Source organism: Styela clava, chromosome 2 (genome assembly GCF_964204865.1).
Source record: "Styela clava chromosome 2, kaStyClav1.hap1.2, whole genome shotgun sequence".
Classification (NCBI taxonomy): Eukaryota; Metazoa; Chordata; class Ascidiacea; order Stolidobranchia; family Styelidae; genus Styela; species Styela clava.
The window spans coordinates 14815555-14834645 of record NC_135251.1 but is presented as its reverse complement, the minus strand read 5'-3'; the positions used below and the strand labels follow the sequence as shown (position 1 = coordinate 14834645).

Genomic DNA, 19091 nt, shown 5'->3' with positions numbered 1-19091 from the left:
TAAATATCAGTTACGTTTTACGTGATGTTGTTATTTATGTTGGCATTTCACGAATTTTGTTCTTCATGTACTTGATCCAAGGTTTTCAATTCCGCATGGTGCGAAGACGATTCTTCCATGTGATATCTATTGTATACATGCATTCGTAAACGATACAACAAAAATAATGCCAAGTGAATGCAAGGAGCTGCTATTAAAGTTACAGCAACAATAATTCCGGAAGCAAGTTCGGGATATTTTTCCCAGTCTAATATTCCATACACTGCGTCAGTAACCTTTGCACGCCATAAAATGATTGTAAAAATGCCATAAAATGCAGCAAGCGCCATCATGTACACGCCATGCGCAATTCGTACCGGAAATGCTGAGACGAACAAATCAATTAAAAGCAATGCAAAACTGATTCCATGTCGGAAAATGCTGATGACACTGTATGCTATATCCGGATCTAGATCTGGTGCCACGTAACTCCAAAATAATATCGTTACCACGAAAGTAGGTCCAACCGTAAGCGTGAAGAAAAGCCAGGTTATGCCACGAAGCCATTTGATGCCTCCTGTGGAAATGAAAATTAGACAATAAAATACACAAACCTTCTAATATATTATCTAGTATTATTTATTGTATATTTGACTACTCGGAAGTTATTACATATTTGTTCTAATTTGAGAATCATATCATGCAACAGTCAAAATGAGGCTGAAAAAACTATCAAAAGTAATCTTGGCCTTGGTCACGGGAGAAAGACAAATGAAGGAAAAAGAATTAATATGGGATCAATAACTAAATTGGCCAAGATACAGGAGGTAGTCACGTTTAACAACCAACAAGAGACAATAAATGTTATTCTTCTCTCAATCTGAATCAGTCTGTAAGTAAGTCGAACCAAATTTTTCAATCAAATATTTTTTTAGATTGTCTGATTTTTCTTGTTGTCTCACCTTGTTCTTCCACCATATATAACTGGTTCAGCATCCCGATTACAACCAAGAGCGCTACGGCAATAAAATACGTTGTTCGGAGAAAGTCAGCCCACGGCGTCAGAAACCAATAACTGTGTGTGATTTGCCATGGTTGAACACTGCTATACCATATGTAATATGCAATAGTCCATCCCAAGGAATTCAATGCCATTATAGCTCTGTACACTGTAAAGGCAGCGCGATTTTTTCCCCACTGCAAAGTATAAATTTTATTTTATTTGCTAATAAATTAAGCTGGGAAGAGATTAATATATACTTGGATATATAATATCCAGAACCTTTGTTCTTTTTTTACCAAAAAATGTTTGTTTGACATTATGTTTTTGCTACAAATACTCCGTCTTAAAATAAAATAATTTATATTATACTTGCCTGGGACACATAAAATGATTCTGATTCCTTGTCGTCACATGAAAATCCGAAAGATCGGCATGAAAAATTTTTTCGGCACCATCCATGGGCCATTATACTATTAAACGCTTTTATGATATTTTGTACTTTTTCACACAAAAGTAATCTTTTAATAACGTTTTTATTTGTGTTCGGAACACAAGTCCAATTTTGTAAGTTTGCCTTTACGAATTGTATATCGTTGTTCTTCTTTGCCTGTTTCACGAGGCCCAAAATATGAACACGCGTCAGCCACAGACCAGTTTTAGTTTATTAGAATAAAACGCTAAATATTACAGAAAATATCTACAGCGATTTTCACAACAACTAGGTATAGTTACCACTCCCAGGTCTTAAATTTGGGCGCCGCCTGACTGCTACCTCCGATTACCTGCTTACCATGCGTACAACAAGGTTTATTAATAGAACTGTTGACGTTTTTAATGGAATGGCATAGAAGTTGCCTTCTCCGTGTATAAACCCAAAGTTCTTTCTTTGATTAATATTCGAAAAACTTCCCGATTATTAATTTAAACTTGACGGTTTACCCTTTCACGGAATTATGACGTGTTCTGTTGCGGATGCGTCTGTTCGATATAAATATAAATCCTGACAATATGTATTTTACTCAATCATATAATTAATTACCTCGTTTTGATTGTCTGGATTACGCAACAGGTCATATTCAATACATGCACAATTTCATTGAAATATTTGGAGGAACAGCCTTACGCGATAAGGAATGCTAGAAAGTGAGATTATGTGCAAATGAAATTTTATGAAAGACCGCATATTTTAATGCGACAAAATTACTCATAATGAATGTCACTGTTCGAACAATAAATAAGTATTGTCTATGTAAAGTATTATGTACAAATAATATTGGGACATTCCAAGTCAAATCCAGTGACGCTTGGTTCAATCAATATATAAAGGCTCGTCTATAAAAGGTCAACAATTTATCCAAATGAAAAACAATAAAGCATTTGTAATATTACAATTCTACATGATATTCCGTTATCGTTTTGAAAATGAAACTCGAAATAGAGAAAGGAAAATAACTCAGTGGTACATCGACTGAATAAGTTGTAATAAATGTTGTAAATTGTATTTTCGGGCTTTTCCTCACAAAACAAATTGAAAGTTTTTACGCGTGTCCTCACAATATCAAATTTATGTCAAATTGATTGCTGACTCATACTGTCTGTCTGAGTGGGTTTTCAAGAGCCTTGAGGGTCTAAAAAGCGTTCCAAGCAACGAAAAATTGCTATGTATGATACATAAAAAAACTTTTTCTTACATTTTGAAAAGGGGGTTCAGACCCTCACCTCCGCCGACATTATTACTAAGTGATGCGGTTGTCATTACTGAAGAAAACACTTGTTATAGAGAAGGCCATGTCCGACCTCTTACAGCTGTTTGTTACATCTATCAACCAAATTTGTTCGCGAATGTCAACGCATATTCAAACGCGTCTAAAATGACATTGCTCGTTGCGTTTTATCATTTGGAGCTTTCAATTTACCCAACGGTGAATACAGTATCACGGTTATACAAACAATAATTCAAACTCCGACGATTGATGTAATTGTTCTCGAACAATTGCTGGGTAGGAAGGAGTACGGGCTACAATGCTGATTAAAGTTATGATACATTTTACCGCCTGAAAATTGTCGACAAGCTTGACCACCGGCTAATAAACCAATAAACATAATATGTTTAGCAAAGAGAATTCCTTCTTTGATTCAACGCCGCTTCTCATGCTTGTTCTTCCTCGGTTTTTATTTCAATCATTGAATTTGTTTCGTCTGTGCTTGAATATTTATGAATATGTTTTCGAACTTTATTTTTTAGTATATATATCCCAAATGTCAATAATTGGGCCAGAGGGCTTCCAACAAAAGCTGATAGCAGAATAAGAGCAGCGGCCACTCCAGGATTTACTTCCCAATCCAAAATCTCATATACTGCCGAGGTGTCGCCGACACGCCATAGAAGAATAGTAAAAACGCCATAAAATAGCGCCAATGCCATGCCGTATATGGAATGGAGTAAGCGTACGGGGAATGCTACGATGACAAGGTCTAAGATAATGAGAACGCTGTTGCAAGCATGTAGCAGTATACTAAATATGCCGAATGCTTCTTCGTCGGGCATAGTAGGTGCAACAAATGTCCAATAAAATGTTGTAACTGCAAAGTTGGACAGAACAGAAACTGTGTGGAGGTACCACGCCATGCCTCGCAGCCATTTGACAAAATCTAAAGTCAAAAACAAATAAATAATGTTACAACGCAGTTTAACTGCTCACAATTAAATTCATATGTTAGCGATGATAATGTCAAGTCATCCGTCACCCGATAAACAAAATTATAGGTTCAACATTATTTAACGGTACATTTTAATGCATACCTGTAGTACGACGTATTGTATCCAGGAATTAATTATTCAAGGATAAAATCACGACCGTGATATTTGGGGATTAGCCTCTTCTATACAAGAGACAATACCATGTTGTCTGCTCAAAACGTATTTCGTATAGTTCGTACTGGTGGATGATGCGTCTCCTGATATAATTTTTTCGACAAGACAAGTAATACTTTTTCAAGCATGCGCGACCGAGCACTGAATTAGAGCCGTTCATGCGTGGTTCATCTATATAGCATATCTCTACTTTCGAACAATTAGGTACACTAAAAAGCAACCAATAGGGAATTGTGAATTTGCGAGCTGAAGAACCAAAAAAACTAAAAAATATAAAAAGCCCTGCGCAGATGAATATTGTCAAAGAGGGAAAATATTTTGTCGTAATTTAATATAATATACAAAATTAAAACCATATTGGAGTGGTTTTCGAAGGGGAAAACGCATTCGTATCATATGTGATACGGCATGAGCGTGATGCTTATTCAACTGACTTTAAAGCATCAGTGCAATACATATTCACAGAGAGGGCAGTTCATTAACAACCTTTGACATACAGAGGCGGGCATGGGGATTAACATCCATACCGAGATGTTCTATACCAGTGTTATTGAACCGGGTATACTGTATCCCAAGTGTATACCAAGTCAAATCCCGAGTATATACAAAAACAAATGGTGTACTAGAGTTCCCAGCTATATTCGACGTCGAATATATTCTGCAGGCATTTTCTTGTTTTCGAAACAGATGCAGTTAACGTTCGACATTGCAATTCACTATTTCGCAAGTACTGTAATTGCAAGGTGAATTATGGGAGCGAGTAGACCCCATTCACGCAACAAAAAATAGTGTCGGAGATATATACAGAAAGTGCTAAGTGTAGGTTATTCGAAAATTCTGAATACAAGCTAAAGTCATAAAATCGACGTCAATTTCTACGTCTTTCGTTAATTCAGGCTACGTAATATCCTGGGATCAAAGAAAGACTTCTGTAATGACTTTACCAAACAACTCTTTACTACGTTATAGTATCAAATAACCTTTATTATTTGTGGGGTATACGAAGTAAAAAAGAAATGAAAAAGGTATAAAACGAAGTAAAAAGTTGAAGAACTGTTTTAGAATACAATATGTGACAATCACGATGTCTTTCAAGATAAGTGAGTGTTGCGAAATATGTTTGCAAACTTTAGCAAAAGTTAATCCAATGATTGCTACTAAGATAAATTCTTGCTGTCTGAGTACCGGAGTACCGATGGAACGTGACTTTGGGTATGAACTATTGACATCCCGATGTTTCAAAATACTTTTCATTCCTACATTTAATTACCTTGCTCAGCAATATTCCGTTTATCGTTGGCCAGCCCCACTAGACACAGCACAAAGGCCGACGTAAAGTATGTTGTTCTGAGGAAATCCGACCATAAAGTAATATATCGATATGCATTAGCGACATGCCGTTTACAATGAATACTCCAATACACGTAGAAACTTATGGTCCACGAAAGTGATAACAATGCAATCATCAGACGATATATGAAGAAAACTGCACGATTTTGTCCCCACTGTAACATATAAATACATTGGTTACATCGACATATAAAACCAAATTTTGGTGAACGAGAGAAAAGAGCATCATTGTTGATTGCATATGAAATCAATATATTGCAACAGCGCTCCAGATTTTATCATTTGTGCTATTTGACTCAATTCGATTACATTTCTGTATAAGAAACAATGCATTCTAGCAACCATATTTTCAACAACTATTGTCAAGTCTGAATTACACGAATATACAAATTTTCTTTCGACAATAGAAATATGATAAATATTGGAGACACGAATTTCCAGTAGTTTTCGATGTTCATTACAAATTTTGTTGTTAGTTCGAACCATGAACATGGCTAATCATTAGCGGTAAGCTAGAATATTATTCTATCCGAATAATCCCAATCGCTGTGGATTACCGATTGTAAGCTAAGTATGCGTGTTCAATCACACTTCAGCTAGTTGAGATTGGCTGTCGACTTATTTGTTTTCAATTCATTCCATCGATTTTTATTTTTAAATATAGATTAATTAAAGCAAATTTATGAGCTTTGACTCAGGAGTTGGAAATACCCGATGGCAGATAACAGCTATGCATTTAAATATATTGTTGCGAAAAAAGCACTAGTTAATATCGTTTTAAGTATAAACGATTCCACGCTGACATTGCAATAGGTAACGTCAAATCTTAAGAGGGAGGAAATTCTTCAAAAAAGAACTTTTGTAGAAAGTATCCCCCCCCCCCCCCCAAAATAAGTAATTATCCAGTTCGAGTTTGGGATGTAGATTGCGCTGGAATTCAAACCCTAACTGGCTTTTTAAATATATATTAAAGGCGTTTAAAGACTAAATGCAAGATGCACATTGGCCAAGTTTTCAAAACGAAACGGCGAGTATTTTCAATGCCGTGCAGATTTAAAAATAATTTCTGCGATTCCAGCTCATAAATTTTCAATTTGTTTTATTACATTAGTAAAACATGAAAAGCTAAACAAAAATACTATTGTAAATTACAACGTTACCTGGGAAACGTAAAAAGATCTTTTTTCTTTGTCGTTACATGAAAATCCCATTTTTTTAAAAGAAAATTCTTCCTTCATTGATTTGCATGCCATATTTTTATAATAATCTCTTCCTCTCTACTTGAACCTGTCGTGCGCCTACTCTTGTAGAGCCACCGCCGACTGATATGTCGACGACATGACGATCGAAATATTTCTGGTTATTCAAGCGCGTCCACCGTACTTGTCTCATATGATAACAATTGTACGGAATAGACGAATACACAAACGCTAAACCAGTTTAGTGAAACGATTGTCGAACTCGTCTCATTGATGTCCGTTCGTTCACTTCACTACATGATTGTACTCTTTTCAAACAGTAACCCAGGGAAATGAATACTCGCCCCAGATATCAGCATATAAAATACTAAAATAAATATCAATAGATCCACCTAAAATAAATTTAATTATGACTGGACTATGATATTTCGTGAATATAAAATATTGAAATTATAGTGCAGCGCTTTAATATATATGTACACAGAGTACGTTACCGGCACTTATTTCTCGACGCCGAGTGTGAGGTAAACAGCTTCTTATTCTACACACTATAAGCAGCTCCCCAATATTCATCCGCCGTGTCTCACCTTTAAGTCCCAAAAAACAATGCGATTATCACAAACATGAAAAACAGTAAGCTCGACTTTCGTCAATCTTTAGATGTCATTAAAATATTGTTGACGTTTTTTTGTTGACTGATAATGGTTGATTGATTGTGACGTCAGAACAATGTAGGATGTTTTTCTAAAGATATAAAATACCAGCTGTTGCCAGGCCTGAAGTCAGAATTTCCGACTGAAACTCGAAAAGCATTGAGTTGACTAAGAATTCTCAAGTACTTGTAAAAAGGCTCGCATACGCCAAAGTTTTGTTTCCGAAATTGCATTTTATTGAAGTTTCGGAGCTGTAGTCAAAATTTCCCCAACCCGTAGTCATTGTTTGTATGGCTCGGGCCTCAGAGTTTGGTGTTGGGTGTAAGTTTTCGTCACATTTCCTATGTGTCCATGCACCTTTCCAGATATTTTCGTGTTCCAGGATGTAGCATTCGTTGGCGAGAGTAAATTATCTGAATATTTTTCTTCCTGCAAGCATAATGAGGTTCAACGATAAGGGCTACAGCCGCTAGCGTTTGATTTGAAAAGCTTCATATTCTCATGCACGGCTGCAACTATAATGGGCCAGCAAAATGGAAATCTGAAAAACAGCTAAAAGCTCTATATGAGGAGCTTAACTTAGAACTATGCGATAGGAACAATTTTAACACCACATTTATTAACAAGAGAGCTATGGTCAAATATATGGACACGTAGCGCCACCTAATGGCAATAATTTTGATGACGTCATAGCAAAATAAAAAATAAAGTAATAGCCTTCTGAAGAAAATTTTTATCTTTAACCACTGAAAATTTCAAAGCAATTGGTCCAGTAATCAAAAAGAAAAGCGATTACTTCAACACGTGGTAAAGAACAACATAACAACGAAACGATCGTTATGTCCACTAAACGTGTCCAATATTTAATGTATGCTACTATATAAGCTATGTTAACATTAGGCCTCGGAATGGTTGACCGGTTGACTAATTTTAGATGATTAACGGTTACGATTTATTTTAACCGTTAACTGACATCTCAGGTACAAATCATTTTTATACTGTACAATTTCTTCAAAAATGATTACGTCATCGCGAATTTTTCTCCTGTGGCGTTTGATTCAAAAGAAGATCACTAACTGTATGGGTAAGGTCTCAATAAATGTAAAGAAATATTGAAGTACCAAGATTGATGAATATGAAAACATACAATGATAAATTCAGAATCAGTTTGCAAAATCGTATATTCAATGGCATCCAACAAGTGCGCAGATGATGCCGTTTTACTTTATAATATCTCGAAGTAGAATTTGTACATCGAACAATAAAAATTTGTCACATAAATGGATAACGAAATCGCGTTTTCTAAAATACTTCCACATGTCCGAACAACGCTGCATATCTCTTGCAGAAGTATGGTGGCCCATCGTTGTCACGCGTAAAATTGAAAATAAAAATAAAAAATAAAATAAAAAACCGAAAATAAAAAAATAGTTGTGAAAAAACATAAAAATAATTGAAAAAAAAAATGATAAAAAAAATTAAAATTAAAAAAAAAAAAATTGAAAATAAAAACGAAAAAAAAAGAATGGAAAAAAAATTTGAAAAAAAAAAAATTAAAAAAAAAAAAAAAATTGAATCAAAAGAAAATAAAAAGGTTGACAACGATGGTCCGCCTCGTGGCCCATCGTTGTCACGCGTTTTTATTTTTAGAAAATTTGCTTCTGCTTGGGACCAACGTTGTCAGGCATAATCCTACGCGCACAAATGTGTTCCCTGGGTTTCCAACTCACTACTGATTTTCTTGAGCAATATTCAATATGAAAATGTTCTATAAATTCTCCATGCTACAAGTTCAACAAGACGTAATATATTTATAATAAGGATAAGAGAATATAGAATTGAATACGAAAATTCGGAAAATTTGTTTTTACGTGTAGAAGGTAATTGAATTGGAGAATGCTGCTTAACTACTCAGTTGTCTGGACACTCGCGATGCCGGTACCGTACCGTCTTACCAAATACCGGTAGTCAGTTATAGTCCCTCTGCGTCTGACCGTACCGGTAGCCATGCAATCACTCATGAGAGAATGGGAGATACGGATAGTCTCGTAGAATATAGACTACTGAGACACTCTCTGCGCCTGCCCCATACCGTACAGTACCGATCCAGACAAGTGATAAATCGCCCGTGCTCAACCATTTATTTCAATCCATACCTCGATCCTAGTAGAATATAGTGAGTCGAGGTATGAATTGAAATAAATGGTTGAGCAAGGGCGATTTATCATTTGTCTGGATCGGTACGTTACGGCTGTACGGTATGGGGCAGGCGCAGAGAGTGTTTCAGTAGTCTTTTTCTACGAGACTATCCGTATCTCCCATTCTTTCATGAGTGATTGCATGGTCAGACGGTACCGCACCGGCATCGCACGAGTGTCCAGACAACTGAGCAGTTAAGCAGCATTTTCCAATTAAATTACCTTCTACACGTAAAAACAATTTTTCGTATTCAATTCTATATTCTCTTATCATTATTATAATTGTATTGCTTGTGGTTGAACTTGTAGCATGAAGAATTTATAGAACATTTTCATGTTCAATTTATTAAATATTGCTCATGAAAATCAGTAGTGAGTTAGAAACCCAGGAAACACATTTGTGCGTGTAGGATTAGGCCTGACAACGTTGGTCCCAAGCAGCATCAAATTTTCTGATAATAAAAACGCGTGACAACGATGGGCCACGAGGCGGACCATCGTTGTCAACCTTTTGATTTTCTTTTTATCTAATTTTTTTTTAAATTTTTTTTTTTTTTAATTTTTTTTTTTTGTTTTTTTTTTCGTTTTTTTTTCCAATTTTTTTTTTTAATTTAAATTTTTTTTTTTTTCATTTCTTTTTTTTCAATTATTTTTATGTTTTTTCACAACTATTTTTTTATTTTCGCTTTTTCATTTTTTTTTTAAATTTTACGCGTGACAACGATGGGCCACCATACAGAAGAGCAATTATGTACTATCTCGATTCGTGAATAATTTTGAGCGATATCGGGATAAGATCACGTAAAATTGCTTTCTAACCATTGTGACGTAACAAGCCGAAATTATAAATTGTTACAATTGGTTACAGGTGACCGTACATTTGTACCCATGTACATTTGAACCCATGCGTATATCCACGGGTTCAATCTATATGCGGATGCTAAAACCCATGGGTTAGGGTTAGTATGGGTTTAACAATCCGTGAAACAAAAAAAAAAATCCATAGGTGCAATAGCATACAGGTGCAATTGTCATGGGTTCAAATGTACGTGGGTTCAAATGTAATGGAACCGCTGAAGCAGGGTGGTCCATGGTTGCGAGGTTGAAGAGCCGCCTTTTGAGGAGGTCTCGCGGGCCACAGTCGGAGAAAACCCAAAAGTAATTAAAACATCGCGCATTTACTCACTTCAAATTTATTTAAGAATGAGCGCTTATCGTTCTAATCAGTTTTTCAAGGAACCTATATAAAGCCTTTAGTTTTTTTTTTTAAATTGCTTCCCGAATCCCGAGAAATATCGTGATATTTTTGGTATCTTTTTTCGTGTTTGGTTTTGTAATGTCGCTTAAAATTATATTCTTTCTTGACGGATATTACTAGAAAACACACCAGACACTGTGGCTTAACGTTGTTGTGTGTAGGAAATACGTTTCATCTTAGTTTACTTCGGTCACCTTTTTTCTACACTCATTGTATGATGAATTGTTATATTTGAAAAAAGTTATTACTTGTAGCGTGAGCAGGCCCAGTGCTCCCATCAAAAACAACCAAGTCCGTCCAAGTTGGGACCTCACACCCAGATAAAAAATATAAAAAAAACTGGATTGCGCGGAACTAAGTCAGCTCTGCGGTTCGTCACTGCTGTCACGTGACCAACGCTTGTGAATAGAGGAGGCACAAAACGTTTTTTCAAATGAGGAGTTTCTTGACGCGAGCCATCTCATCGACTTGGTCCAGTCTGCACAAGACAATTCATTCCTCTTTTATCGATCACAAGACGTAATTCCCATATAGCAGTAGTTTTAACCTTTTGATACCCTTTTACTGATGCGTACCACTTTTGTGTTTTTTACTCTGGTCGCGTACCACCGACAAAACTCTCTTCAGGGGTTGGGACCAATGGCAAAAGAAACTCGCGGAGTATTTAATATGACACTACACCCATTTTAGACCTTTGTGCAAAGTTTCAACGTATTAATTGTATAAACTATAAAGTAATAACGTAATTGCATGCAAAATCGCGAGATGATTTGTGTGGTCTGCCGTCAGAGCTGAAAAGCTTTAATCATCGTTTTGTTTAGGTGGAAGTAGCGGTCGAGGGTGATCTTAAGACAGGAACTGGTAGCGCTATAAACCCGTTGGAAGCAAATGTAAGATAAAGCGTTGCCGCCATATTTTAACCAACTCAAAAGTTAATTGTTGCAATAATGCAACGCTCTTCATGCACGCTCACCACAGGTTGAGAAGCACTGCCATATAGGCACCGTCTTGACGTTTATAAACACAACAATGAAATTCCGTGATTTTAACAAACATCAATCCCGACATCGGGATTAGGAAAAGAACTATTCCCAGTTGGAATAGTTTAAAAATAAATCAAAATTGTTCTGCTAATAAATACAAATATATTCCAATGGTTTAGTAGTGTACGCTAAAATTATTCGGCGGGCCGCACAGACTGCGGCCCGCGGGCCGCAGTTTGGATCACCCTGTGCTGAAGTTAATAATTGAAATAATCTTCACTAAAATCCCTAATACTTCCCCAGTTATGGGGTATTTTCTTCTGCAAGAGGTAGAGTTCTTGAAATTTCAATTTTTGACTTGGTTGACGAGAAAGCGACAATAAATTGTGGAAAAATCGGCGATTGGCGCGTTTTTTGTTGTTGTAATGAAAACGAAACAATCCGGATCTTCTATGAAACGCACATTACTATAGTGACAGGAAAACCCACGTGAAGAATTTCATCCAGATTGATCAAGCCGTTTGGACGCTACATCTAGAAAGACAGACAGAACGACTGATAATAAGCGTCTCCCCTTCTGTATGCGTTTGTCACTCGAGGGCAGAGGTGGACAACACCTGATTCGTCGCAGCTTTAGTGGTCGGTCGATCGTGTGTGATGTCGAGAGAACTTGACTTTTGTTTACCACCGCCCCAGAAAAATCTCTCCGAGTGAAAGAAGCGACTGCTGAAATTTTAATTGTTACGTCGCCGTTGATGTCTTACTAATTAGCAATGTTACAGAAGTAAGCAAGGACGCCGATGCATTTTTATATTCATTTTTATTCATATATATATATATATATATATATAGCGTAGCGATGGTTTGTTAAATGTCGTGGGTGACGGAGTTACTTTATTTCTAAATGTAAACAAGGTATAATACCGGACTAATGTATACCATTATAATTGGTATGAACATGTTGAACGCAACTTTGAGCAGACAAGGCCTGTATGACAGGGATAGGTTAATTGAATTATAGCAGATATATGGCATCAAATAATTGTGGTGTGATACAACATGGCCGTACTATTTTCGTGACGGGGAAATACCTAAAACGCATCAAAATATGCCTAATAGCTGAACACAAAAATGGCTGGGCGTTTGTTAATTAATATAGTTTGTAAAGGTGAGTCGAATTTTCGTGTTACAAAATCCTTTCTAGGCAACATGGTAATATAAACATTTACAAAAACATTCAAAACACCTTCGAATCGGCGTCGTGATTTTCTATGGCTTAAGACTTAAATATGAAGATTATTTTACACATAACTAAGTATTTTAATTATTATATGTATTTGCACAAATCACAAAATGTTTAAAGAAGATGTTAGTAGTATGTTGTCAGTATTCATATTCGACGAAGATCAAAATGCTTTACATGGTGCCCATAATTTATCATTCGAACATTCATCACGTCGTATATTGATGCAGGCAAACACGAAAGTAATTTGGTTCATTGTGCCAGCGATGAAATAATGAAAGGGCAAAAATGGCAGGTTCGCCTGAGGTTAATTTTGCGTAAAAAAAGAGGCGAATCCCCAAGTATCAAGTGGTAAAAAGACAAGTCATTCTACAACAACAATTTAAGTAGGATACTTGAATGATGGATATATTTTGTGAATGATGGATAGATAATTGTTTATTCATCATCCAACCAGTAGTTAACAATCAAACATGAAACAATATATAAAAACTCAAACAACCGACTAATTACAGAATTTATAGGATGTCGGAAATACCATAGATCAGGGCTACTCAACTGGCGGACCGCGGTCCGAATCTGGACCTTCGAGTATTTGATTCGGACCGCACCTAATTCTTTATTTTAGAACATTAGCCCCACTTTTAAAGTTTCCTTTTATAAAATGACTCTTGTAGTTTTGAATATATATGAAAAGAACTATAACACCATAATAAGCAATTTTGATTGAATAATAATCATTAGCCGGTCGAGGAAGTGTGCGTTTTTAAGGATGCCGATATATGAATTCTGGAAAGACTGGACCGAAATAATTTTGAAGTTGTATGCGAATCTTCGGTAAAAATAGTTGAGTAGCCCTGCCATAGATCACCAAATCCCCCTAGATTACAGATTGAGGATTATATGCTGAAATGAATAAAAGTTGGATATATATTTGTCAAAGTTTCTTTGGTTGTATTTGCCAAATACTTGTATCTTCTATCCGTGATTATGAGCACGGCGAGATTTCAGTCTCATACAAAGACCGTTGCGAGGTTGTAATATAGGAATAGCAGACATAGACGGTTCCTCGTCACCGGAAAATTTCCAGTCTTTAAAGTGTGCTATCATTTCTATGACCGTTAGCTTGATCACAAGTTTGGCGAAATGGTTGCCCGGGCATATTCTCGGTCCACCTCCAAAGGGTATCCAACTAAAAAAAGAATATAAGATTGTCAACCGAAACTAGCAGACTTCATTACTTTTAGGAACAGAAAATCACAGGTAAGGATAATTGAAGAGATGTTTATTAGGATGGTTGAATATGGTCTTCGCCAGATTTTACTTGGAGCAGTTTGCCCGCCCAACACGGTATTTTTTACAACAATAACTACACGGGTAATATTAACAACAACAGCGATACATCGGTCCAATACGTGTCCAATAACAATTGCAAGTATTCGTTTGTGAAAAGGATTACCGGAATCTATTGTCTTTGTTTTTCGTCCAGTTTTCACGAGAGAATCTGTCAGGGTCAAACACATCGCTGTTTTCAAATTCGTTTTTGTGAGTGCCTCTGATGTCATAAATCACTGTCCAGGCTTTTGGAATTCGATAATTCTGTTGAAAAATATATTTAATTAGTTACTTGATCCAATACACTTTGGTGTTGCGGTGGTATAGCAAATAAAATAGAAAATCTGATTTTTTCATTTCTTTGTCAGCCCTTCCGAAAAATGTTAAACTCCATTCTGGGATCCTAAATTTAAGCAAGAGAGTGATGCTTAAATATACGGACACAAAAGCCAAAATTAAGTAGTACTCTCACAGTAGACTCCAGGAACCGCAGTCTTCACAAATTTGCCTGACAACCAGATCGCAGCTAGCATGAAACTGCCACAATACGCGCAATTTTAAATTTTGGTGACGTCATCGCACGTAACAAACTAATCCCATAGAGATAAATAACGAAGCCCACAGGAATGAATAAAAGTAATATCATTTTAGCGGAAAATGAAATATTTACCCACTGAAATTTTCGAAGCAATTGGTCCAGTATAGTTAATGAGAAAAACAAGAAGAAGAATTAAAACATTAACAAACAACAATAACATAATAATATTAACAAAACGATCCATATGTAAATTTCGTGTCCAAAAACTTTAATTCTCAAATTATTTTTGTTCAAGTCAAATTGTGAGAAAATAACCAGAAGTCATTTTATATCATTCTCGTACTTCTGGTCACTCCTCATTGTGAACAGTGAAGATGCAAATATGAGTGACAGAAGATATTACATGATATACCGCAATTGGAAATATAAAATTAGAATAATATAACGCAATTTATATGATTATCTGTTTTGAATCTCTCACCCCAATTCGAAATGTTTTCCGTGCCTTTCTAAATCCACCCGTGATTGGCGGCATTATTCTCAAAGTCTCTTTCACAACTTGCTCGAGATAGGTTAATTTTTGAATTTGTTCCAAGCTCGTCACAACAGAACCCTCAGCGAGTAGGCCATTTTCTTTCAACTCTCCTTCAATCCTTTTTCTGACATCTGGATATTTTGTCAACTGTATAATAAGTGATGAAATACCACTTGCTGTTGTTTTAAATCCAGCAAACATAAGTTCGACAGCGTTTTGCTTCAGCTCATCGATACTGAATCCACATTTCTTATGTCGTTTGTACCCGTTTTCAGATTCTTCTTCCGACCCGTTTGATCTGAAATATAGCAATACTAATTACCACCAAGTTGGAACAATGAAAAACATTTTTGATTTATTTATGAGTCGAAGTATTAGACAATACTTGTTCTTCGCGTTCAAGAGATTGATATTAATTTTGGAACTTTTATTCTGTTTATTGTTATAAAAATTTTCCGACATTGCTTTATTTGAATATCTAAACCAGTGGTGTCAAACTCGCGGCCCGCCGGCCGCATACGGCCCCAGAGGACTTCCAATGCGGCCCTCGAACGATTAACAATAATTGTAATATTTTGTAAGGTTTTTTATTTAAAGGTAATACATTTTCAACCCTTTCAAAGTGAAATTGATTATTCACACAGAATACGACAATTTACTGAAAGTAGTTTTGGAAAATTACAGTTTTTTGTTCACATTTTGATTCAATTATGATGAATACACCTCAAGCTAGCAAAAAATACTTGACGAAAACACTTCAGTGATTAAATGAAACGCAGAGTCATGAAAAATGTGGCATTTTTGAATAAAAATGGGTGTTGCAATATTTCTGCATTTCAAAATGATCTAAAATCTAAATTAACCGATGATCATGTGACCTCGTTAATTAGAGTTGGTGCTGTAAAATCATTTCAGCCTGATATTAGCAAGCTGTTGGCGCAATAGAGATGCCAAACGTCAGGGCAAATGTAATGAATAACATTGAGTTTATTCTGTATTTTGTAAAATTTAAGGTTTATACATTTAGATTAGGTCATTTTAGTGTATGTAATATTCTTTCCTTATCAATATTTGTTCAAAAATGTTTTGGATAGTTGTACAAAATTTTTTTTGATTTTTTGTAATAAATACAGTAAATTGCAATAATAGTAAAATGCAAGAAATTAATATGTGAACGGCATTTGAAATTTAAGAACATAATAAAACTTTATTCGGCTGTTTAATTACATTACAATATATGTCACAAACTACATCTATCTTAAAATATGCCCAAGGTATACATTATCAAAATATATCAAAAACTGTTCGCGACCCTTGGCGCAATTCCCAAAATACTATGCGGCCCTCGAAAACCCACGAGTTTGACACCCCTGATCTAAACGATGAATTGGCATACATATATATCATTTCAAACTTTTAAGTATTTATCCATTTTGCAATCATTATAATTCATCCATCTTACTTTATCTTTTCCATCATGTCTGCTTCCAGTATACGCTGTATAACGTCATTTTCTCCTGGAGTTTCTTCAATGCTTTTTTCGTTTCCATTGGCATTTATTCTTTCAACTTTCTTCCTCAAGTGATGGTCCAAAATGGCATGTATGTAATTTCTGCTATTCTGTGCCTAAATTGTAACATTCTTTACGGCTTTGCAATAATTTTAATTAACAAAATTTTAGCTGTAATATTGTCTAAAAAAATACCATCTCACCTTCCGAAATCCTGAAAATGGTAAATTGTATGGAAAACAGAAAATATTTCTAATCATCTCTTGAAATATGTGACATGTCTTTTGCATTTCTTCTTGATTTTTCCATTGAAGTCCGGTCATTACTTTCACAGATACTTCAAAAGTCATCTCCAGAATATTGTTATGGATATCAACTGGTTCGTCCAAATTATTCCATAAACCAACCTGAAAATATTGCAGTATTTCGTTGTTCAATGCAATAAACAAAACATTTTCTCCATGAAAGTATAAAACTATTATCTCATTGATCATTTTTCCTTGTATCAAGTTCGTTTGTTCTCTCCAGAACAAAATACTATTCTGATGCTTGTCAATTAGTCTGTTAAGCAGAATTTTTTCTATTTTACCAATTTGTAATTTAAAAGAAAGCCAAATTTTGATTATCGTGTATGAATTGAAATGAAATAATTAGTGCACGCCGATGACTTATTGGAACAAAATCGTGATCATTTTTACTGATCATATTTTTATACCTAAAAAAGCAAACAATAGCATATTGTAATAAAAATTGCTCGTGCACAATGTTTAAAAATTATCAATTACTTCAATTTCAATGGTAATTCGAATTTCGAGCGCTGGTAGGTTGTTCAAAACATTGTTCCACCATTACCCAATTTTAATAAAGATTATATCAATAATGAAGAACACAGATATTTTTATTTTGGAATATTATTTTCAGTCTGTGAGAATAGATTACCATACACTTCATCAAAAATCACAGTCATTGGATTAACTTAGCTATGTGGTCAGTTCAGACCTACAAGTAATTTTATCCTATCCTAGCAAGTAAACTGATCATTTGTTATCTGAAATGTAAAAAATTGGGTAGATATGCTGAAGCGGAATGTTCATGTTAATTTCAAACTTGGTAGCTCGCGACTTGAAAATAGATGCTTGTATTGAGCCATGTTCATGGATGAGTATAGAAAAATAAAGCTTCACCTTTCTGTTGATAATTTTTTTTGTGTACGATATATAGCTATTCAGTGCAGCATGTGTGAAACCTTTCATTACCATCTTTCGGAAGTAGGCGTGTTCGTTACCGCTCATATTCGATATTGATTTTCCCCCTAATATCGTACGGAACGTATAAGGCCATACCGATATCACATTTACGTGTTCACCCTGTAGTATCTGTGTGATAAAAAATAAAATTTTGCAAGTATGATATTAGTTAGAATTTACCAAAATAAAGCTGATGCTCTCGAATATTTGACGCTTCGCCATTTTGTGTTAATTTCATGTACAAGCCGCGCTTCGCGATTGTTTTACTTATTTTACAATATCCAAGCGATTTTAAGTATGGATGTATTTAAGATGTATACTACCTGTCTAACGTTTTCCGCCCCTGTGACCCTCACAGTCGGGTTTCCTAGCATGTGTGTGCTAAACACTTTTCCGTATTTTTGCTGTCTTTTAGTTGTGAATGTAACTCCCTGCAATCCAAAAATATTCATGTTAAATAATCAACAAATGTTTTTCCAATAAATGCACTAATGAGTCAAAAATCTTCCTATCTCACAAAATTCGATGAAACAATTATTATTTGCTCGCATTGATAAGGTATATGTTTCTAGCATGAAGCAAACAGTTAACTAGAGTAAGTGAACATGAACCGAGACTGGTGTTACATCTTTGGCGACTCAGAACTGGAATCGCCTATAATGCCTCAAATTTTCGTTCAATTCGATAAATCCTATCCATACTTGTTACATATGTGAAAACGTCACAGCCAACGCATTAAAACAGTACACAGAACATTCAATTTTTATATAAAATTTTCTGCTTGTTATTGTTGTAGAAAATTATATAAAAATTAATCCACTCGAAACGGAAAGTCAAAAATTGTTGCGATTCATGGGGCGGTAAACTGCGAGAATATTCATACACATGGTAGCTCCAGTGCTGCTTTCCAACAAATTATAAAATTCAACTTTAAGAATGTTATTATCACCATTACCTCAATCGCCCAGGATAGTGTTTCTCCAATAATCGGCAGTCCAAAACTTCCCGGAGGTATAGGCAGATTTCTTACAGAGATTTCGGATTCCGAATCGTTGGCCGATACCAGGATATAAATTTTCCACAAATACTTGGTGAGCAAAAAACCTGCAGCTGCTGCCACAAAAATGTAACATGTCATCGAAATATATGCTTTTAATAGACTTGCGATGAACTCGAAGTAGCACA

At 35.4% G+C, this 19091-nt stretch overlaps 3 protein-coding genes across 3 annotated transcripts; all 3 read right to left on the bottom strand.

Moving 5' to 3' along the window:
• Positions 1 to 1173, bottom strand: LOC120336199 (protein rolling stone-like). The gene is made up of 2 exons (XM_078110309.1): positions 942 to 1173; positions 1 to 556 (listed from the first exon to the last, which is right to left on the bottom strand). Exons 1-2 carry the CDS (start codon positions 1132 to 1134, stop codon positions 48 to 50), a joined length of 702 nt encoding a protein of 233 aa, XP_077966435.1. The 5' UTR covers positions 1135 to 1173; the 3' UTR covers positions 1 to 47.
• A 188-nt stretch (positions 1174 to 1361) lies between these two features.
• LOC120336200 (protein rolling stone-like) lies at positions 1362 to 7620 on the bottom strand. Its single transcript, XM_039403819.2, has 3 exons — positions 6368 to 7620; positions 5128 to 5362; positions 1362 to 3634 (listed from the first exon to the last, which is right to left on the bottom strand). The coding sequence occupies exons 1-3, from the start codon at positions 6458 to 6460 to the stop codon at positions 3132 to 3134; spliced, it is 831 nt and encodes a 276-aa protein (XP_039259753.2). The 5' UTR covers positions 6461 to 7620; the 3' UTR covers positions 1362 to 3131.
• Positions 7621 to 13638: 6018 nt separating this feature from the next.
• LOC120336654 (cytochrome P450 26B1-like) lies at positions 13639 to 18283 on the bottom strand. The gene is made up of 7 exons (XM_039404384.2): positions 18230 to 18283; positions 17844 to 18035; positions 16863 to 17066; positions 16612 to 16775; positions 15096 to 15447; positions 14201 to 14340; positions 13639 to 13933 (listed from the first exon to the last, which is right to left on the bottom strand). The coding sequence occupies exons 1-7, from the start codon at positions 18278 to 18280 to the stop codon at positions 13720 to 13722; spliced, it is 1317 nt and encodes a 438-aa protein (XP_039260318.2). The 5' UTR covers positions 18281 to 18283; the 3' UTR covers positions 13639 to 13719.
• Positions 18284 to 19091: the final 808 nt, after the last annotated feature.